This window comes from Euprymna scolopes, chromosome 42 (genome assembly GCF_053919585.1).
Source record: "Euprymna scolopes isolate OS-2025 chromosome 42, ASM5391958v1, whole genome shotgun sequence".
In the NCBI taxonomy this organism is placed as follows: domain Eukaryota; kingdom Metazoa; phylum Mollusca; class Cephalopoda; order Sepiida; family Sepiolidae; genus Euprymna; species Euprymna scolopes.
In genome coordinates, this window is record NC_136523.1 from 735561 (window position 1) to 759275 (window position 23715).

Genomic DNA, 23715 nt, shown 5'->3' on the forward strand with positions numbered 1-23715 from the left:
TATATCTTGATACATACAGTGTCCAGGCAAAGCCACAGGAGATAACTAAGCCAGTTAAAAAAAAAAAAAAAAAAAAAAAAAAAGCCCTAAGCAAAATTCATTCCAAAGCAGCAAAACTAAAGCTGGCTTGCTAACACACAAAAAAAAAAATGTAGGCAAATTTGGGCATATTTTATTGGTTTGAAAATACAATTTTTTTTTTTTTTTACCAATTGTCATAAATTTTAACCATAGAATAGTATAATTTTCAAAAAGCCTACACATTTTTATGTAGTTTCGTCCTATAGAACCAAAGATATAAGCATTTTAATAGTCAATTTGGCTACGAGTGTATATATATATATATATATATATATATATATATACACACACACACACACCAATTTTGGCAATTTAATAAGTTCCAAATCTCAACAAGTCTTGATCAGAGTTTAACAAATGAAGGCTCGTTGGAAGAGTAATGACCTGAATTGTGTAGTAAGCTATGTGATATTTGCCCTCAAGGTCGAAATTAAGGGGATCATCCAGAGCCTATTTTTGGCACCATTTTTACACAGACATAAAATGTTTTAATCATAATCATTTGTTTTCCTAGTTTTGCATATGAATTACAAAATATCTGACATTTTCCCAAAATGTGACCTTGATGGAGGAGAGACTAAAACTTGCTATGGTTTTAAATGATCTGAAATGATAGCAAAGGGAGTCTTGATTTCAAATATTTCTCATCTTATATCTCCCCTCTTTGGTTTTCATATTTACATAAAGTAAATTTCAATGTATAAAGATTATTTGATACTGGAGATATTCATAATCGTACCCTATTTCCAGGAGGGAGATAACACGAGAAATATTTGGAATCAAGTCTCCCCTTGCTATGGTTGCAAATGATCTGAAATAACAGCAAGTTTTAGTCTCCCATCAAGGCCAGAGGTTTGGGGATATATATATATATGAATAAAATAAAGCAAGATATAAATGATGCTTTAGACGTTATGTAAATAAAAAGGAAAAACCTAAAAGAGTAAAAACCAAAATAAAATCAACGTTTCGTCCCCATTTCAAGGGACATCATCAGGATTTCTAGGCGAGGATGTACAGGAAAGACGGTCATATCACATGCGAAAGAGGAGAAGTTTAGTTCCAGAACAGAAAGAGAACTAAACTTCTCTTTCGCATGTGATATGACCGTCTTTCCTGTACATCCTCGCCTAGAAATCCTGATGATGTCCCTTGAAATGGGGACGAAACGTTGATTTTATTTTGGTTTTTACTCTTTTAGGTTTTTCCTTTTTATTTACATATATATATATATATTCTAACATTTTTTCTCACAAGTTTATATAAGAAAAAAAAAATGTGTGTAGATCTTGTGCTGTCTTGCTAAAAATATTCTTCAGTTTTAGGATTCAGTTACACAGATCTAGCATAATTGAATCTCCCCACATTAAAAACCAACTTTGTAACTAATTCTGCCCTCATGTGGAGACAAGGAAATCAGAACTCATGTGCCAGCTTCCTTCCGAGACAAATGAATGCATTTAAAAATTTAAGATTAAGTGTCCACTCAATTTGTATTTAAACTGATATAATACAAACCGACTGATCCCAGGTTCAGCTACATAAAAATTTGCTTGTTCTGATATCAATTTTGCGATATTCATTGTCTGGTTATCACAACTTCTGACATCAATCTTTAGGGTTATCATTTTGATATCATTCTGCTAACATTTTTTCTCCCATTTCACTACAGACTGGAAGTCATTTTTAAGTATTCAACCATATGTAGGTGTTAGTTTTGCTCACACGTCTAGAATGGAGTGTCATCAGCAAATACATTTATCTCGGACAATTGCATCAGTAATATCATTTATGAAAATCAGGAACAATAAAAGGTCCCAGGCTAGATTCCAATAGCACACCTGCATGAATGTCATGTTCAGATGTATGCCTGTCTAGACAATGGACCTCTTTTGGCTGTGAAGGATCTGATTATACTGTCCAGTAATATTGTACAAATTAATTTCTCAAGAAAATCTTCATGCCAGACATTATCAAATGCTTTGATACATCTAGCATTAGCACCTTCAATCTTGTCCAATCTATGGCATACATGTTCAGAGATGACAGTTAGGATATAAGCAGTCTAAACTTATACGGACAGTCAAAAAGTTCAGCATTAACACAGTGAGGATTATTACTAGATTAAGGATTAAAACTTTTAGCAAAGAATGGGAAGAGATTAATATGACGATAATTGGAGCAGGTCAGTTTTTGAGTTCTTAAATTTTGATACCAGAGAGGCAATTTTCCAGCTATCAGGGAAGCTAGATTTGACAAGGCATTTGTTATTGTTTGGAAATAACAGGAGCCAACTCGGCAGAGCATTTCTTTATTACTATAGCAGGGATAAGATCAGACCCACATACTTTAAAAGGTATCAAGTTATTTTATGATATCCTAAACTTGGGAAGAGGTGATCACCAGATCAAATGTGGCTTCTGTTCACAACAAAAAATTTTAGAGGACCTCCTGATGGCTAGATGGTAAATCGTTGATCACCCATTATTTATCACTATAATTTCCCAGAAACCATAAATTCCTAATTTCTGCAACTCAATGTGGTCTAGTCAACTCTGTATACTTTAACTTACCTATAGTCATTACATTTTTTTAATAGTTTAACTGCTACAGATTCAACTATTTACTATAAGCGGATCAATGCCCGGTGCCAAAGTGATTCGGCCACACTAACCAATCGGTTGGCAGGGCACATCGATTTGAGCTGTTCCCTTAAGGACTATTTTTAGGCCTTTGGGATCTCAGCTGCGATCGCGACCTATACAGACCCCTCTCACTCACCCCTCCAACTGCTACTTGTTGACGACTGCAGTCTGATGGCAGACGACACCTTCAGACATTTACACTTTCTTTCTCTCCAGTTTGAGATACAATCTTACCTTTTTCCGCCGATACAAACAAGAACAGCGCATTCAAAATCGAAGAAAACAAAAACAGAAAGCGAAAAACATTTTGTTTATGAATAGTTTATTTTTCTTTACGTGCTCATCAGCCACGGGCAGACGACATTTCACCTTCCATTTTCTTAACCGAAGAGACCAGCTACTACATCCTTCAACACAACAAACTATCTCTCATATATATATATATATAACTAAAGAACTTTGTTCCAAATATATTTATTTTTTAAGGGCCAACTACATAGTAAGTACAATATTCACTTCATTTTTTACACACAATTCTTAAATCTTTCCTTTGCCAATCCATACTATTGCTATTATTTATTTTTATCTTACTTGTAATTCTTCTGACTTATTTTCCTTTGTTTTTCTATCTCATTCGTGTCTCTTTGAAGTTTTTTTTTTCACTTTTCGACTTTTTGGTCTGTTCATTTTACTTATTAATCTAATGTCTACCACCTTGCCTGTTTATGCGAGTGACGTCCGAGTTTGGTTCGCTCAGTTTGAGTCGTATTTTCAGCAAATGACGTTAAAGAGCATTGGCAATTGCCAATATTTAGTGCATTCCCTGCGTCGTTGACACTAGTGGTCAAAGACTTGATCACTGACACCCCTCCCAACTCCACATATGACTCAATAAAACGGGAGGTCCTTCTCCGGACGTCAGTCGTTAGTGTCAGCGGAAAAACACTTCAAAACGTTAGTCCACGAGCTCTTGAGAGACCGTTTGCCTAGTGAGCTACTCTGGCGAATGAGAGTTAGCTGAAGACGTCCCCGCTGACAGTGCCCTTATAAAACAGCTCTTTTCGGGGCTGCCGGCACAGGTGAAAGCCATTTTAGCTCCTATGTTGGAAAAAAACTGTTGACGTTATAGCGGCATCGGCAGATAAAGTTATGCACTTTACGAAGAGTCCTACCACCGCAGATATCCTCCAGACTTCGGCTGAAGTCTCTACGCTCTCAGCCAAAGTTAGGGACATAAGAAGCCACTTCCTTGGCTATACTTGACGCTCTTGAGCGGTTTACCAGAGAGGTGAGGAAGCCGAGTGTGGCCAGATCACAATCACCCAGACACCACTACCAGAGCCATTCGCCATCTCCACATCACCGCCATCACTCTAGCAAGCCATGACTGAGTCGTTTTGGCAAGGACGCATGGTGCTGTACAATGCCTTGTTAGTATTTGACCAGGGAGGAAACGATCGTCTGGAGAACTGAGCATGGCACATTCTCCACAGACCTCCCACAACCGTGCCTATTTTATCACCGACTCCTTATTCCAAGCGGGTTGCTTAGTTGATACAGGAGCAGCTTGCAGCATTTGGCCACTGAAACTCCTCACCGAGAATCCGCCACTTTCACCCATCATACTACAAGTGGTAAATCACTTGTCTATTCCTATGTACAGTCAAATTTCTCGTTCCCTTGACTTGGAATTACGTAGAGACTTTACGTGGGTTTTTACGATAGCTGATTTGCCCTATCCCATTATAAGTGCGGACTTTCCGCATCACTTCAACCTATTAGTAGACATATGCAGACAACAGTGGGTAAATGCTAATACGGAACTTTCCATCATGGGTTCAAAATCGAACTTCACATCTATCAGCACTGTATTTTTCATCGCTTCTGCCAATCATCCATATCATTAATTATTAAACTCCTACCCGGAGTTAACTAACTTGAATTTTGTTGTGAGTGAACCACCTCACTCAACAGTTCACCATATAGAGACCACAGGTGCTCCTGTATTCTCACGACCTCGATGCCTCCCTGCTGACAAACTTAAAGCAACGAAGGCAGAGTTCAACCATATGCTACAACAGGGAATCATATGCCCCTCGTCCAGTCCATGGGCTTCCCCTTTGCATATGGTCCCGAAACGTTAGAGATTAGCGTCCGACTGGGGACTACTGACGATTGAATGCCACTAATGTACTGATCGTACCCAATCCCACACATACAGGACTTTGCTTCTTCACTGCACAGTTGTAAGACCTTCTCGAAACTAGATTTGGTTAAGGCATACCATCAGATTCCAGTGAATCCAGCCGACATCCCGAAAACTGCTGTAACAACTCCGTTTGGAGCATTTGAATTTTTAACTATGCCTTTTGGTTTGCGAAACACAGCTAATACCTTTCAACGCTTCATGGACGAGGTAGTGCGTGATTTAGACTTCATCTATAACTACATAGACGACATTCTAGTGGCAAGTGCATCACCTGAGGAACATGTCACTCACCTCCGCCTACTGTTTGAACGGTTTCAATAGTACCATGAATTAACCCTGGTAAATGTGTTTTTAGTGCTTCAGAGTTAGTTTTCCTGGGCCACATCATCACCCCAAAGGGTATATCTCCCTTACCTGAAAAGGTTAAGGCTCTACAAGACCTTAAACCACTCACTTCACTTTGCCAACTAAGACACTTCTTTGGCCTGCTAAATTACTACAGGCGCTTCATCCCACACTGTGCGGATCTCATCTCTTTCTGACTTGTTACGTAACAGGAAGAAAAATGATCAGATTTCACTAATGATATTCAGCTGAAAGCCTTTAAAGAAGTGAAGGAGAAACTAGCAACACATACATTACTTGCACATCCTGTGCCTGATGCCCAGTTTTCGCTGGTTGTGGATGCATCGGGCACAGCTTTAGGTGCAGTGTTGCAACAACAGCACCAACAACTACAACCCCTTGCATATTTTTCGAGGCAGCTGAAACTGGCAGAACAACGTTACAGCATGTTTGGCCGCAAACTCCTGGATATGTACCTCGCAGTGAAACACTTTCAGCATTCACTCGAGGGCCGACAATTTGATCTACACTGATCACCGTCTGCTTACATTCGCACTGTGTGCTAAGCCGGACAAATATTCACCTCGCGAAACTAGTCATTTGGATTTTGTTTCGCAATTTACCAGCGATATTCAACATATCTCTTGGGGACAGAACACTGCAGCAGATGCTTTATCCCGTCTCCCTATTAATTCTGTCCTCACCTTCGGATATCGATTTACAACAAACAGCCTTAGATTAGCAAAGTGTGGACAGGTTGGATCTGTCATCACCTGGATTCGCAACTTGCAAATTCGTGTATCTGCCCGTGCCTACTTCGGACATGCAGATCATATGTGACACTTCAACAGATTTACCTAGACCGTTTGTTCCCATGACTCATCGTAGAGCTGTCTTTGGCACACTACACAATCTGGCACACCCTGGACACAAAGCCACAGTGAAGCTTATTACAGCTAGATTTTTCTGGCCTAATATGAGGCGTGACATCACTGCCTGGACACGTTCCTGCGTTTGCTGTCAGAAGTCAAAGGTGCACAACCATATCCGTGCACCCCTGGGAACATTCAGCACCCCACATGCTCGGTTCAGCCATGTTCACCATCGATCTGGTTAGACTATGGCCAGTCAGCCAGGGATTTACTTATCTCCTGACCTGCGTAGACCGTTTCACATGGTGGCCTAAAGGACATTTCGGCTGAATCTGTAGTGCAAGCTCGTATATCGGGCTAGATATCGCACTATGGAGTCCCCACAACAATTACCACAGACCGCAGAGCACAGTTTGAATCCCACCTGTTCCAGGAACTTTCCAGGATTTTAGGGATCAAACGTATTTGAACAATAAGCTATCACCCAGCTTCGAACGGGATGATAGAACGCTTCCATCGACAATTGAAAGCTGCCTTATGCGCTTACCTTGACCAACAGCGATAGAGCAAATACATACCTGTTGTCCTTCTTGGCCGTCGTGCAGCTATCAAAGAAGACCTGGGATACTCTCCAGCCGAACTTGTCTATGGAGTACCTCTATCGCTGCCAGGTCAGATGCTGATCCCAATAGAACTAGGATTGTCAGATCCAGCTCTGTTTATAAACAGACTGCAAGCTTACTTTAGTAAGCTCCCGCCTATGAAACCTAGGGAACAGACCATAAAATCTTTGGTCCCGAAAGACATTTCTTCATGGACACACGTGTTTCTTAGAAGAGACCGTGTGAAAGCCCCTTTAACACCGCCTTATACTGGTCCTTATCGCGTGTATCACGCACTTCTAAACGTTTCACCCTGGATATTAGGGGCAAAAAAGAAACATCTGTTGACAGAGTGAAAAGAGCTTTTCTTGACTCAGAAACACAAGACACACATATCCCACCTACATTCACACAGCAAACACCTGAAGTGAATACTGAAAATGACAATTATGTCACTATTACACATAGTGGCCGCCGTGAATATTGGCCCAAAAAATTATGCAAAACTTTGTATATTTAAAAAAAAATAAATAAAACTTTTAGCTGGAACTTTCTATTCTCATTACCCCTTTATATATTCTTTCTTCCGCAACATAAACTTCCAGACATTACGTTTCCTTGTGTTCTGTATTTTTCTAAAGACTGCTACCTTTTTATTTTTCTTTATCGGCTTTTTGCCTAAGTAGGGGGTGATGTAGCAGTTAAACTATTTACTATAAGCGGATCAATTCCCTGTGCCAAAGTGATTCGGCCACACTGACCAATTGGTTAGCAGGGCGCATTGATTTGAGCTGTCCCCTTAAGGACTATTTTTAGGCCTTTGGGATCTCAGCTGCGATCGCCAAAGAGACGCCAGCAAGTGAACTATACAGACCTCTCTCACTCACTACTCCCACTTGTTGAGAACTGTAGTCTGATGGCAGACGACACCTTCAAACAGACATTTACACTTTCTTTCTCTCCAGTTTGAGATACAATCTTGCCTTTTTTTAAATAAATCCTTTATTATTGTTTTGTTAAAAGCAATGTCGTTTGGCCTTGTGTTTATTTAAGTAATTATTAGACGAGAAATGCACAACATTTCCCTCCTATAAATCAAAATAAGCCATGCGTGCGTGGTTCCCCTCTTGTGCTGCTTGTGAGATGACGTCACAAAAAATAGTGAAGAAATGATGAATGTGAGAAATGTGAAGGGCCAACGTTGCCTCCACATTTTTGCCAAGTTTCAGAAAAATCTAATGGATGGAGCAAAAATTATAGGGTAAAAAGTGCAATTTTTTTTTGCAATTTTTGTGCATTTGTGACCCCTTTTGAACTCCTGGGAACATCGAATCCCACTGAAAACGGACTGCTACACCTGGGCAGGAGCTGCTAGAAAGGACTTGGCCTGCCTTGATAGAGTTCAAAATAGACTTCGTAGCCTCGTAGGAGATGTCCTTTTCTCTTCCCTGCAGCCTCTATCTCACAGAAGAGATGTTGCGAGTTTGTCTCTGATGTATCGTTATTTTCATGGAAAGTGTTCGACTGAGCTTCAGTCTATGGTCCCCCCTCGCCTAACTTTCACAAGAAACACTCGTCTAGCAGAAAACACTATCAATAATTCCCCCCCACTCTTTATCTGTGCCTAAACCTAAACGTAGATTCCATGAACAAAGCTTCTTTCTTAGAACTACATGCCTGTGGAATTGTCTTCTGTTTTCCTGCTTTCCGGCTGACTACAATATGGTTGTCTTCAAGTCTAATGTAAATAATTTCTTGATGAGCCATTCCATATAAGTTAGCAAATTTACCGAATTTTCATTACTAATGATTACTATATTGTCCAATTTCTACTGTACACTCTTTAACCCTTATCCTTGAGTGGCCTCTTGGCCTTGATAATGTGATGCCTGTGAACCAGAATTTTGCCAGGGTCACCCATACTGAATTCATATTAAGAACAATAGCTTCCACTTTTTGGCCAAGTTCCATGAAAATCTAATGGATGGATCAAACACTATGGGGCAAAAAGTGTCATTTTTGGCCATTTTAGGGCATTTTTTTACCTTTTTGAGCCTCTGGAGGCGCAACAGGAATTTTTGTAAAAAAAAAAAATTTTTTTTTACTGTGCACATCTATTTAATGGAATAGAATTTGTGGAAAAATTTCAGGAAAGACTAATGGACGGTTATCTGGCAATAGTCTAGACTAACGGGTGAACGGACGCCACTGAAAGCATAGGTTTCTCTCCGATTAATCAGGGAACCAAAAATGGTTCCTGCCAATGTGCACAGCTGCACAAGTTGAAGAGTAACATTGATGAAAGTGGAGTTTGCTACAGAATTTTTGCATGAGGACATGTGCTTCTATGTTAACCAACCTATTAAGTTACCTCATTTATAGCTATTAAGAAAATGATAAAAATCTTTGCTTCATTTAACCGTTTTTATTAAATCCTTCTACAGAGTTTATTAATCTATAAATATAAAAGCGAAAATGTGTGTGTGTGTGTGTGTGTGTGTGTGTGTGTGTGTGTGCCCGCTAAAAATTTGACAGACAAGGAAAATTCACAAACTATCATATTGAAGCTCCATCCTTCGCTTGAGAAATATCGAAAAATTGGCCAAAAACGTTAATTTTTTCACCCCGAAATCAACAATTTTCGGGGGGGGGGGGGTCAACAAATACGGTCCTCTCGTGACGACGACCAGTTCTACGCAAGCATCAGATGACGTCATGGCCTGATTTACTTTAAATACTTGAAGAACCGACTAAATTTCATATACATCGCGTTAGCTCGTTTGTTCATTATCTAAACGTTTTGGGTTCGAATCGTGGTGTGAGATGTCTTTTTTTTTCGATTTTTTAAATTTAAAATATTGAACCAGTGTTATTTAAGCCATTTTTCACATAACGTTCGTTTGTCTTTTTTTTTTTTTTTTTTTTTTTATTTCGCTTATCCACCCCCGACCACACACCCAAAAACACCCAGGTACCACCGATTTTTTAAATTTTAATATCGAAACAGGCTTATTTAAGCCATTTTTCTTTGTTTTTTCGATTTTTACATTTAACATCGTTCGTTTGCCTGACATTTTTTGTGTTTTTTTTCTCGATGTTTTGATCCCCCCCCCCCGCTTAAGTTTTAACGTTTTTTTTTTGTTTTTTTTTTTACTTCGCTTATAACAAACAAACCTGGTCATTGACCTCATTTTTTGTTGTTGTCGTAACGCTCGATGACTTCCATGCGCACACCTGTCAATTTGGTTCTTAAATAAATTCAAACATCTTTCAGCAACTCATTCTGGCTGGCCGATTTTATTTTCAAACTTCGGGTTCGATCCTACCCCTCCCGGTTTCTTTTTTATTTAACAGCACACACACCTCCAAACACCCTGGCAACACCAGGTACCCCCGCTAGTCTATTACATAAAAAGGAAGTTGTAATTCTGTATGTGGCTGATTAAAAGCCAGAAACTACAACATATGCATTTAGAGATCTTACATTATTTGATTCCACATTATTGGAACCAGGTTAGGATAAAAGAATCACCAGATACCAAATTAGTGAAGAAAAATAAAGTTAATTTTAATTATCAGGATAGTGGTTTTAAAAACATTGAAATTAAATCAAATAATTGTCAGTCACTTATCGGGGATGGGGGATGGGCAGAGCAGGTAAAGAGAACAGTAGCAGCAGGAAGAATTTTTTTTTTTTTTTTTTTTTTTAAACAATTCGATTTTCATATATAGAACCAACCCTCTACACACATGAAACGAACACAAAAGTTGCTAATCAGACTTTCTGATCAATGACGTGTAGATTCCAGGCGTAGTTACTATTTTCAGACATAATTTATGCCACGTACCATAATGTAAATACATACATTGCCCGAGCCATAATATACCGTAATAATCTGAACACATGCATTAGTGTTATTAAATGGTTTGATTTAATAGTTGTCAAAAAATTGTTAAAACCTGTTGAACTTAGGGGAGAACGACAAACTATGTTTCCTAACCTACTAAAAAAGGTCATATCACCGAATACATCATATCGAACTTAGGCCTATAGCTATGTCTAGAGAGTGAACATTGCAAGAGCTATTCCAATTATTAATAAGCCTCCCACTGAAAATTGCGCATGTACTTACATGCTGGCAAACACACTGTAGTGGAGTTCGGAAGGAGTGCAATTAATTACTAGGATTACCAGTATATACAGAGCGCAAACAAAATGGTGTTTTCTATGCTATGATCGAGCGCCGAGTCGCTCTTTAACATTTTCAAAAATATTACCTATAAGTTAAACTCCCTCCCTCCAAAAAATAAAAAATAACCTTAAAATCGTCTCCCGGAAACTATTTGTACATCAGTACATACAGTATGTAAAACACGCAAGCATCACTCTTTCTGAAATCTTACCTGTGCCTTTCGGTGTTTGTCGGACATATGTGGCAAACATCTTCACAGAGGCAGTAGCATGTGTGTCAGCTGCTAAGCCTTCTCGAAATTTGTCGAGCATGAGATTCATCATATCCACGTAGTCATCATCCGTCAACTTAAATTGACGGAGAATATTCTCGATCTGTAAGTGAAAAAAATTTTTTTTTTTTAAGAAAAATAAGATAAGAAACAGGGAAGGTGGTCAAAGGTAAATTCGAGAGGACGGGGGGGGGGGGTAACTAAAGAAAAAATATACCAAAAAAACCAGAGAAACCAAAATCTAATAATTATAAATAAATATAAAATTTCTGTATTTGAACAACTAAAATTTGTCCACATCATCAATACAATAATCTGATTTCCACTCAAATCCTTTTCAGATTTGAAAATTCTCTTGCTAATTGTGCTTTCAATTTGAGATTAGGAATAAAATGAGCATTCCCACTTCATTCCCTTTTTAAATTTTTTTTAATCAATGTTGATCCTGGTCAATACTAAAAGAGATGAATATTTGAGAATACCAAGCATTAACAGGAGCATTCTAAAAGTAGCCATACCAGACACCATAACATTCAGCACTGGACGAGACACACACTGCTACTTCATTTGACACTCAGTCTTTAAATCAGTAATAAGTACATTTCTCCTATCTCCATCAAAATAAAACTTATATAACTGGATTCACAATAAAATTTACTTTAAAATGATATTTTAATATTTTTGTTGGGCTTTGTATATGTGAAGAAATCGCTATTTAAATCCGACTATTAATGATGAAACATGCCAGCATAGCATTCTCGCTGGCAATAGATCACTAGCAGTATCAGAAAATCGCCATTAAAATGCGTGATGAAAACTTTAATATTTAGACTTACTATCTTTTGAAGCTTTTAACTACTTGAAAAAATGTAATTCAAACCCTAATTTTTTTTTTCAATAAAAGGAGCAAAGATCAAATTTTAAAATATCAGGTTTAATAGCAAAATATGCAATATTTGTTTTTTAAATCGGTTTTCTTTAAAGATTTCAAAAAAATCAACAAATTTTAACTTACTTCAAAGATAATATATAAATTCCAAAAAATCTAAAATACTAATCAATGGGTACTTCCATTCTTCATTGTTAAGAATTTATATTCCATGTCCTTTTTAAATAAAATAAATTTTTAAGCAAGTATAAAAAAAATAGCGTGACATCAGTAGTTTCAGAACGGAAATAAAAGGAAGACAACTGTCCTTTTATTAGAGTTAAGAACTACGGTGGCCTGTAAGGGCCAGAATTAATCTCCCTTTCTATTGCTGGCTGTAAACAAAAGTTAGTCAATATGGGCCATCGTATTTGAAAAATAATCACATTTCACTTATCAGTTTTTGCCGATAAAAGAATTCCAGAAAAAAAAAAAAAAAAAATTAAAAAAATAAATACAGGAGTTGTTTATTTAATATATTTTATTTCGTCTTTATGGAGTGATTTTTTTTTTTTTTAATCTAAAATTACGTCTTTTTTTAATCTACAATCTGTTCGTAGTTTTGTGTTAAGGGTCTCAAAAATCCCAAAAAAATTCTGACACCTATTAGATCACTTTTTGCAAAGAAGCAGTCAAGGTATGTCCACATAAATACTCGAAGTGGAAGTTGTACCCGTCTATAACGTTTTTAGTTTTAGCTAATCAGGGAAAAGAATTGTCTTTGCTACGGAATTTGAACACATGTACGTCTCTCCAGTTAAAAGTCAGAATATCTCAAAGTTGACGCTTTGCAGTACAAAGATAAGTAAAGATAGAAACTTCAAATACTATTTAATAGCGGATATATTAATTTCTTTTGCCATAAAATTTGAAAAGAATTGGATAAAAACTTTATGCACGAATCGATAGAAGTAGTGACAACCTCATATAAACATGAGAATTTTTGTGTCGAGACACGCACAAAAAACAACAAAACGTTCGTCAACTAACTAATGAACATAAAATATTCATTTTATTTTTTATTATTTAGAAAACATAAGTTTCAATTATGGAAAGGAAAAAGTATATTTTAAAAAAATAAATTCTTTGAAAAAGAATTGACAATGACCACACTTTTAAATGAGTTCAAACACACAAGCCACTTATCCGGTTAAGTAAAAGAACAACTTATTGGTTTTGTTTTACAATCCACAGAGATATGAAAAAGTAATCAAGAAACAAATATATAACAAACGTTACCAAAGGCAAGTTACTCTTCTACCTACCTCGATAAATTTTTGGTGTTTAAATGTTTATTCTGTTCAAAAAACAAATAGTGTCGAGCGTTACATGAGAACAAGAAAAAAAATGGCTGCGATGTCTCTTGAAGTCTCAACAATGACTTAAAAATAAAATTATACAAAATAGTTGAAGAAACTCACCCAATAATTGTCACGGTAACGTGAAGCCGTTAAAATGAAAATTAATTATACTAATTAGTTTAATGTACTTCAAACAACTAATCTATACAAAAGTTCCTTTCACAAGCCATATTTTAATTTCTTTGAATTATGCCGTGGTGGCCATCTTGGATTTTTCATGGTGTAATGACAAATGATAATGTCCATCAGAATAATATTTTGCATGTTGAAGCTTTACCTCCCATTTCTTTAACTTTTTTATGATGCTTCTGCTTAAAGCCATTCAAATGAAAAGTATGCTAATTTGTACATGCTAATTAGTTTAAATGTAGTTGAAAACAATTCTGATCTGTACAAGATTTCCTTTAATTTGATATGCTACAAGCCATATTTGGTTAATTTCCTTGAATTGTGTCATGGTGGCCATTTTGGATTTCCTGGTCGCCATCTTGGATTTTTCATGATGTTATAATAGCAAATGATACTGTATCAGAATAATACTTCCTAAATTTTTTTTTTTTGGGGGGGGGGGGTCAACATGTGGGTGCTCATTTTGCGTTAAATTGTGTTCCTTGTACGTTGAGCCAATCAAAGTAGGTAGCCATAAAGTGGGTATTCATTTTACGTTAGATTAGAAACGTAATCCCTACTTTTTGAAACTAACATTTCTCCATATCTTAGAAACTACTCGTTTGCCGGAATTTTAAGTTATTTTCAATTTCAGCACACAACATCCCCCCCCCCCCGAAAACCTGTAAAAGTAGTAATTTTAAAGGATTTTTCTCGAGGGTGAAAAGTTGATTGTCTGCCCTTATTGATCCTACATTCCTGAAAGGTGTCGCCAGTAGCCTATCATTTGAAATCAAGATGGCGCACACTAATCTTTCGATAAAAATGTGTCAAAATTTGATTTTCTTAAAAAAATAAAAAATAAAATAAAATTATTTTCGTGATTTTTAGAATCTGTATGCACAAAAATATAAAGGTTTTTCTTGGAAAAAATTCATAAGTCCAAGTGTAGACAAGCACCGAAAGTTTTACTTACACATTTAAAATAACTAATATTAACTTTAGATTCAATTCTGAAATTGCATTTTCCAAATCGCAAAAACTTCATAAAAAAAGGGTTCTTTCACTGTAGTACAGTGCACAAATTTTTGTTTTAGAAAAATGAAAATTTATCCAACACCATTTGCGGAAGACTTAGTGTCGCCTATTCTTTCTGCATCACTAAAAAAAAAAAAAAAAAAAAAAAAAAAAAAAAATCGGTAAAACTTGCACAGAATGCAGTTTTACGGTTGTAAAAATTGAACAGAAATTTGAATTTCGTTCAGTTTTAATTTGTTTTTTAAGTGTAAAAAAAAAAAAAAAAAAAAAAAAAAAAAAAAAAACTTTCCAAGGTGTTCAAAGATGCAATCGAACACTGCAGAAATTGTAAACGAAACTATTTCAACACGAAAGTTATGTACTGATGAACAAAAATCGTGCCAAATTATTGAAGGTTTTTAATCACAGTGAGTGAACCTTTCTTTTCGTCAAATCTGACTAATTGATGACGTAGCCATGAAGAATACAATGATTACCGAATCAAATATAACAATGGATTTGTAAAAGCAAGCGAGAGGACCGAACACAATCTAATGTTTATTAATTTGAACGCACCGGGAAGAAAAAGTTATAAATAATCATTATAATAATTGCCGCAGATCAAGGGAGGAGGAGTGGGGTGAAAGGGACGTGACATGAGTGGAAACCATTTTCTGGCATATAGCCAGAAATGGTCGCCACTTCGGTCACCAGAGAAAAATAGTAAAACAAAATATAAAGTTGAGTTGGCTTGTATTATACGGCATATCAACCCTTCATAGATACAAAACTTGTAAATAATCCAATGTATAGTTTATTGAATGAAAATAGTTATGTGTGTGTGGACCAATCAAGTGAAAGCATTATGTACTTGCGTATGATGTCGAAATTGGTATAAATCACAAAGATTTATATCATCTAGTAGAAAATGTGCAAGCTGTATTTTGAAAAATACATTATGGTCTGTTTAAAAATGTCGGATCCTTATTAAAGTCAGGAGATATGTCAGTGTCATATGGAATTAGTCGCACAGCTCTTCGACATGATAAAACTCGATAAATTCTATTTTATAATATTTTCACCTGCGTTGGGTTTAAAAGATCAATCTTCAAAAGCACTAATAATTTATCTGTAGGTGGGAGAGATGAGGAATTATCTTTCTAAATATTAGCATATTAATGGGATTTGAATTCTGAACAGCGCAAATATCCATTGATGGATGTCAAACATAAAACCTGCACATATGGTGCATAAACTGGTAAATCAAACAAATTGATCAGATTTAAGTCAAACTCAAATAGCATTTTGAACTTTGTGATCATTGTCAAATTGAACTTTTGAGTTAAGCAGTAGCAGGTGAAAATTGACAGGTCAGGTAAAAATAAAATGAACTGCATTTCTGGAGTATTGTCACTCTTGGACTGGTGCACAACCCCCTCATGTTTTCCTCTTGAACAGGGTACAAAAAGAATTTCTAAACCTAATAGGTCTTGCACTATCTGCCAAGCTCCAGCATCTGCCGCATCAGTGTTGCAGTCTGCTGTTTTTACTAGATCTGCTTTGATGCACTGAACTTACTGCATTTGTAGCACTCTCAATGTAAATACTTATATTATTTGTAAAAAAAAATTAAAAAAAAAAAAAAAAACTTACCCCCTTCATTGCAGAAGTCTCCCAGATGTCAGAAGTCATTCTTTCCTTATTTTGCTTTTGGAATTCCTTCCCTGCTTCTGGTTTTCCTGACCATACGAATTTAAGTGTACGGTATACAAAATTGTTGCTCAGTTCCCCACCTAAGTTGCCCCCTCCCCGATCTAGCCCCTATTACAGCAGCTGTTTCAGTTACGATATCCCTTGTTTCGGGTGAAAAGAAAGGATTTTTGATTAAGTCTTTCCTCCAGATCAAATCAAAGACACCTCAAATCCCTCAAACCAGAAATAGTTCCAGTCAGATTCCTCAACATTTTTTCCTCAAAGAAAGATAACATAACTTATTTCAATAAAACCGGTCCATTTAACATACTATAAGAATCAAGGCTAAGTGGAGTAATTCTAAAAAAGTAACCTCTCCCTAAATATTGAGGTACTAGCTAATGAAAATCGAAACTTTGGGTTGTCCATTTATTTTACTGCGAGTTTCTAGTTTGAGGTTGCCAATCAACTTCAGTTCATGTCTGGCAACACCAAGCATTAATCTATGAATAAAACTGTAGATGTGTTTATGTATGTGTGTAAATATTTAACTGATAAACTAATACTACTGATCATAACACTAAAATTAACAGGAAATATAAACCATCCTTGGTGTAAGATTACTAAGGAGTAAAATATTTGAATGGATAGATAACGCATACAAAAATATGTCAGCAAGTCGAAATACAAATTGTTCATTTCAATTTACCAACATTTTTTTTTTTTTTTTTTTGCTTCCTGCGCATGCCCAAATGAAATTCATTTCAAGCCGTTTAATATTAAATCTTATCTATGGCACCCAAGTCTTAACTTGGAATCCCTACTGTATATTCAGTACAATATAATTGTTAATCGAGAATTGGATGTGTAATACGAAACCTGCATGAATTAAAATATGTAAGCGTATTTTGCTAACACCCCCACCCCCCACCCCGCTAGTAAGTAAATAAATAAATAAAAAGTTACGTAGACTAGTTATAAAAGGGCAAAGCTGATAATTGTCACGTAAATGCGTTAATGAACAATACAGTGTTTATCTTCCTTTTTCGGAAATCGGAAATAAAAATGTAAATAACAGGAAAAACGAAATGGAAAAAAAAAAAAAAAAAAAAAACATTCCATGAATGATGTCCAATGAAGAACCTTTTTGATTGGCTAAGGAGACACTTGCAATTTTGTAGACATCAGAAAGATCAACGGACTTTTGATCCAGACAAAGATTTTGAAGGGGGAGAGGGGTATAATAAGTAGACACGGCTTGATTTAATGCCATGTGTACAAGAAAACCGCAAACGTATTATTTAAAAAAATTTTTGAATATTTTATTTAAAATAAAAAACTTTGTATCATCTAAGTCTTTTCGTGATAACAATAAGTATTAAAACTAACGTTTTTTTTTTTTTTTAATATATGGTTTCATTTTTCGTGTCTCGACTCCATTCCGTTCGATAATCAATCGTATCCACTTCCGTTAGCTTGATTTCATACATACATACACGACAGACTTTTCTTATGGCCACTTTTATTGATAAGACGCAGATGGTACTGGTTCCTTTCGAAGTAATCTCCCCCGGCTGCAATGCACTTGTACCGTTCCAACAACTTCTGGAAGACCCTCATGGAAGTTCTCTTGCGTGATTGTGTCGATGACCCGCGTCACAACCTCTTTCATCTGAATTGTTTCATAACGATAACCTCTAAGGTTTTCTTTGAACTTGTAAATTAACCAAAAGTCACAGAGCAGGATCTGAAAACTAGGGACGGAGAACTGTCTTGATGTCCATCTTCGTCAAATAGTCTGTGACAAGGATGGAGTTGTGGATTAGTGCATTGTCCTAGTAAAAATGCTACTGACTACATTTGCAGAGTACTGGCTTCTTTCAACAGAATATCTTCCTGAACTCTCTTAAAACCAGGGATGCGGAGTTAGGAGTCTGAGATTTTAGCTGGAGTCAGAGTCGGAATTTTGTTATCCGATTGACTCCTTGAGTCTAATAATTATTTATTTTTATTTTTACATGGTTTTCCTGTTTGGTTTTACCAGTTGCACATTTTAGCAGTTTTTGTATGGTTTTACTCATATTTTTGGAGATATATTTTGTACTGTACTGCAATGCTTCTACCTTAAACTTATTTTGGTCCATTGGAGCCCTGCAAATCCTGTCTGGATAGCAGTTTTTGTTGTGACTTCACACAGGAAGAATGAAAATTCTGTCGGAGTGAGATTAGTGGATTACATTGGATAACAATCAGATTGTAATTTGAAAGTTATCCAATTCCTGAATCAAATGGAATTTGGCAATTGGATTAGTCCAGGATCATCCGGAATTGCAATTTTATATGTACAAAAAAAAAAAAAAAACTAAAATCAATAAGCAGCCAATGCTACTATAATCTTTCCCGTTTTTCCTTTAATCTTTCAATAAAGGCAATATTGTTTTAAAAAAAAAAAAAAAAAAAGAAAAGAAAAAAAAAGAAAATGTCCTCTGTATAATGCGTCTTTACTCCATCTTGTGATAAGAGTTTTGCTTCAAAATGCTATGGTCTAAAAATGTTTCCTTATCCCTACATATTGTATTCCTTTTTGATAAAATTTCATTGTAAAATTTTTACCCCTTTGTTATCTTAACTTATTCTATAAATCTGGTTGAGTATAGGAGGCTGGTATATGGATCTGCAGAGGTCAAAGAGTCAGAGTTGAAGATATCAAAGGAGGCTGAGTTGGCATCCTAGGAGTCGGAATTTTACTATCCAACCTCACAATCCTTAAAACCTCAACATAGTGTTCCTTGTAGACTGCCTAGTAGGAACCATGTGCATGTAGATTATGCCCGTGCTCTCAAAAGGGATCATAAGTCCCTGGGTGGGTTTGCTCTGTCTAGCCTTTTTGGGTTTGGGAGAGCCAGTATGCTTCACCTGGGAACTGCCTCTTGGTCTCTGGGTTAAAGTAGATCCAGCTTTCATTGCAGGTCACTTGAGCATGACAAACTGCAGGATCTGAATCGATCAGCTCGACCATCTCCCTACTGGCATGACATCTTTCTGATCTTTTCAGCACCCTTGAGACAAACTATGTAAATCTACATTTTCAGTTCCTCGCAAATAATTATGTGAACAGTTCCCACACTGACCACAAACTGCACTTATTGTTTCTATAGACACACGGTCATTAGATAAAATTATTTATTTGGCTAATTAACTCTGGTGTTCCAACTTCGTTACTCCTCCCACACCTATCCCTCAGGCTCCCTGCCTTACTTGAATCTCTTATGCCACTCATATGGTGAAAAGGGAGATAAGCCAAGTCAGTTTAGGTGAAAAGGGAGATAAGCCAAGTCAGTTTAGGCAAAAAGGAATATAAGGCAGTTTAGCAAAAAAAAGTTTATTTACATAGTATTAAATATTTTTGATAAAAACATTTAAAAGATAATTAAATAACGAAGCAGAAACAGAAATTTTAGTTCCGTTTTTTTTTTATTATTTTATTTGTATCAAAAATATATTTTTTATTAAACAAAAGCAACATGTGTACATGTGAGAATAAAATTTGAATATTTTGTGTGAACTGCGGCTCTGAAATTGAAACTGAAAACTGGTAAACTGCCTTATCTCCCTTTCCACCTAAGCTGACTTAGGTTATCTCCCTTTCTGACTGCTGCTCTTACTAATGGCTGCCCTCCTGTGTTGCCAATAGCAATACTTTTTATGAAAAACAATAGCAGTTGTCCTATAAATTATTGTAACTTTGGATATATTACATTTTTTTCGATATGGCAAAAAGGTAGATATTTTTGCTTAACAAGCACCAACATTTCTTTGAAAAACCATTAATTTAGTTTTATCAAATATTACAATATTTAAATTTATGATTTGTTTCATTTTCTATTCTGAATATTGATCATAATTTTATTGCACTAGGAATCAAAAATTAGTGGAAGAAAGGTATCCATATGCCATTGAAAATACATTTCTACAATATTTGCAATCTATAAAAACAAAGCTACACTAACTAGGTTTTAAGGAGTATGGTTTTATTTTTGTAATTTTTTTAGGATGATTTAGACTACGTTGGGCATTTCAGATATAAACTGACCTCCAGGTTCATCCTCAAAATGTAGAATATTTATGCTGAACTTTGGAATCAGTAGAAATTTTGAATGAAACCCCTTTAACACAGTAGATTGCTCTCATTTCAGCCATAACTGAGTAGAAGTCTCAACCTGTAATTGTATTCTTACTACCATTTAACCCCAGAAGAAGGACTTAGCACTGATTATCAGCGGCATAACAAATAAGAGTGCTCAAATCCAAATTCAGTATCATTTCAAGTGAAACTATTGATTTTATTTTTATTCTTCAAATTCTCAATAACTGAGAAACTGGGCAGTAAAAAATTTCGCTCAACACTCCATGGATAGAGAAAAAGACCAGCTGCACTCCATCTTTTCTGCAAATAAAGTACATCAGATTGTGATAGTTTAGCAGTTGTGTCAGTTCCTTTCCTTCATGTCTACTCTGATATGCTTTGTTCTTTCCTGTCAGTGAAGGAGAAATACTTCCAAACTAGAACATCGAGAGTAAATACAAAGAGTTCAAATTTGATGATAAAAAAGCTAACTTGACAGGTGCGCGATTTTAATGATCATGCCATAGAAGTCTTGCAGTGAACATTTACTTCGGGGTAGTTATTTTGGTTTTGTTTCGCCAAAATGTTTGGGGGGGGGGGGATCAGCTCCCCATAAAGTAGAGTGTCCCCACATTGATCAAACTCCCATTGCTTTCTGGACACTCCGACACGATTGCCAGGAACTACACCTTCGCTCGCGATCAATTTCCCTTTTATATGAAAAAGCCGAACGCACACATGAGAAGCCGAAATAGCAAGAATTTTATAAAAGTCGATGTAAATAAATCGAGACGCAACACGCATTTGCAAATCGTACATATTATGATCTAGGGGGTATATATATAAAGAGTTGTAAAATATAGAAACACCCATACCTGCTCGAGAAGCCCGAACATACAAAAATGTGTGCACTGCAAGTGGGTAAGCAGAAAGGTACAAAAACCATTTTCTTATTCGTGGTGAAATTCAAACCGACCTCAGAGAAGCTGGGATTAATGTGAGCAAGGATACAATCAGTAGAGTTCTAAATAATGCAGATTTTGTATCAAGGTCCAAGAAAAGTTCTATTATTGAAGTTTAAACATGTCAGATCACGTTTGAATTATGTTAAAACATGGGGAACAACCTCAAGAATTTTGGAACAAGGTAATCTGGTCAAACGAAACGAAAATCAAAATCTTTGGAAGAAACACAGCAACACATGTATGGCGTAAAAATGGCACCGCCTATAACAAAAAGAATACCATTCCTACAGTAAAGTTTGGAGGTGGTTCGATAATAGTAGGGGGGTGTTTTTCATTCAAAGGTACTGGTGAACTAGAAATCATCAATAGTAGAATGAATGGACGTATATACAGGGAGATTTTGGAGAAAACCCTCCAGAAATCTGCTGAGTTGTTGGGACATAAAAGCAATTTCGTATTTCAGCAGGACAATGATCCCAAGCATACTGCCAAACTAACCAAAGAATGGCTTACAAATAATGGAATTGACATTCTTATTTGGCCCAGTCAGTCTCCAGACATCAACCTATTTGAAAATTTGTGGAAAATATTGAAGATCAATGTTCACAAGAGGAATCCACAAAATATTGAACTAGAACAGTTCTGCAAAGAATGGTGCAAAATACCTGCATATCTTTGCAAAAAATGTGTGCAACTATAGAAAGCTGTTGAACGCAATAAAGGCTATGCAACCAAATATTAAATAAATGTATCCAATACTTTTGCGTTAGTTGATTTATATTTTTCCTTTATATAAACTTTCTAAACTTTAATTTTGTAATTGCTACCCCAAATATTAGAATAGTAATAGGAATGTACTGACCAAATTTTAGATAAAATCTTGAACCCTAATTAAAGTTATGAAGAAAAATGTAATGTATCCAATACTTTTGCGTGGCACTGTATATAAAGAGATGACACGCAATATCGGAAAAATTAAGTTAAAAAAAAAAAAAAAAAAAAAAAAAAAAAAAATGGAAATACTGCTCGTCACTGAAACGGTAAAAGGTTCAATCTTTACAAGCAATAATAACTAAAAACATAAGTAATAGTTCTATTTGGTCATGGTTGATGGAATGAGAACAATCTATCCTACAGGTTGCAAATGGCATCATTCACACTGATGGGCTCCTGTTAAGGTTTCCGATTAGCTGCATGCAAAGAAACGATCAACTGCAAGGAGCTTCCACACATTTTTGCAGCCGTTCTTTCCAAGTTTAGATCAACCTCTCCCCCAGTCATTTTCAAAATCTTCATGGCACTACTCAAGAGTTCCACATATCCATATTAAACCTTTTTTTTTTCTATTACTGTCCATGTTTCAGCACATATTGCAATCATAGATGCGACATCTTTTGACTTCAAAAGAAATACGTTGCAGGTCTGCTTCGGTCAAAGTTTGACAGATTCTAGAGATTACATCGACTAAACGTTTGTGAAAAAAAAAAAAAAAAAAAGTTATCAATCTTCATCTCAAATTATAAACAAGAAAAACGTCAAGTTGACATGCAAGATGATTTTTTTTTTTGGAAAGTCTGTGCAGTAGTTTGAAAGTTGTATATTTTTAAAAGATTGACACTTTATATCTAACAGTAAATTGATGTTAACACCGATACATTCAGCACAAGAAAACCACTTTAAATTAGTAAATCTTAGTATTATCGGCTTATTTCCAAGATAGTGACACGTTTTATTGGGTACTAGCACGGATGCCCGGTGTTACCCAGGTGTTTGGAGGTGTGTGTTGAGCGCAAAAAAAAAAAAAAAAGTGGTATTAGGAAGGCAGGTTCAAACCCGTACCGCAAAGGAGGAAAAAAAACAGGGGGAAAAAATATGTCTTTGCTGGTGCCACCACCGTCAAATCGGAAGTGACGTAGGATTTAATTAAGGCTATACAATCGAAAAGAGGGGATGATTTTCAAAAATATCGGCAAAAAAAGAGACCCCTCCCTGTAGAAAAGTGCCCAGTTGAGGGTGAAGAAATCAATGTTTTTAGCCAATTTTCGGTATTTGTCGTCTGAAGGGTCGAGTTTCAAAACTCGACTGATCTTGTGAAAATCAGCCGCCTCTGTCAAATGTTTTAGGCAGACATGCAAATATACATACATTTATATATTGGTAGCACAAATTTTCAACCCAAACCAATTAAAAAGCTTACCCTATCTCTGAATACCCTTTATGTAAAATTTCAAATGTTTAGACCAGAAATTGTCTAAGTAATTTGGTAGAGACTGCAGAGGTAAAATTTTTAACTTTGACCC

The 23715-nt window shown here is 36.0% G+C and overlaps 1 protein-coding gene across 6 annotated transcripts in view; it reads right to left on the minus strand.

The window, feature by feature from the left end:
• LOC145266906 (hexokinase-4-like) overlaps positions 1-23715 on the minus strand; it is a 274629-nt gene that overhangs the window by 68499 nt on the left and 182415 nt on the right. For 5 of the 6 annotated variants that reach the window (XM_080122690.1, XM_080122691.1, XM_080122693.1 and 2 more), the window contains one exon: positions 11159-11321. In XM_080122690.1, coding sequence (XP_079978816.1) covers positions 11159-11321 — 163 coding nt within the window. Of the gene's footprint in view, positions 1-11158; positions 11322-16285; positions 16416-23715 lie in introns of those variants that run through there. The other variant, XM_080122692.1, reaches the window with a different exon arrangement.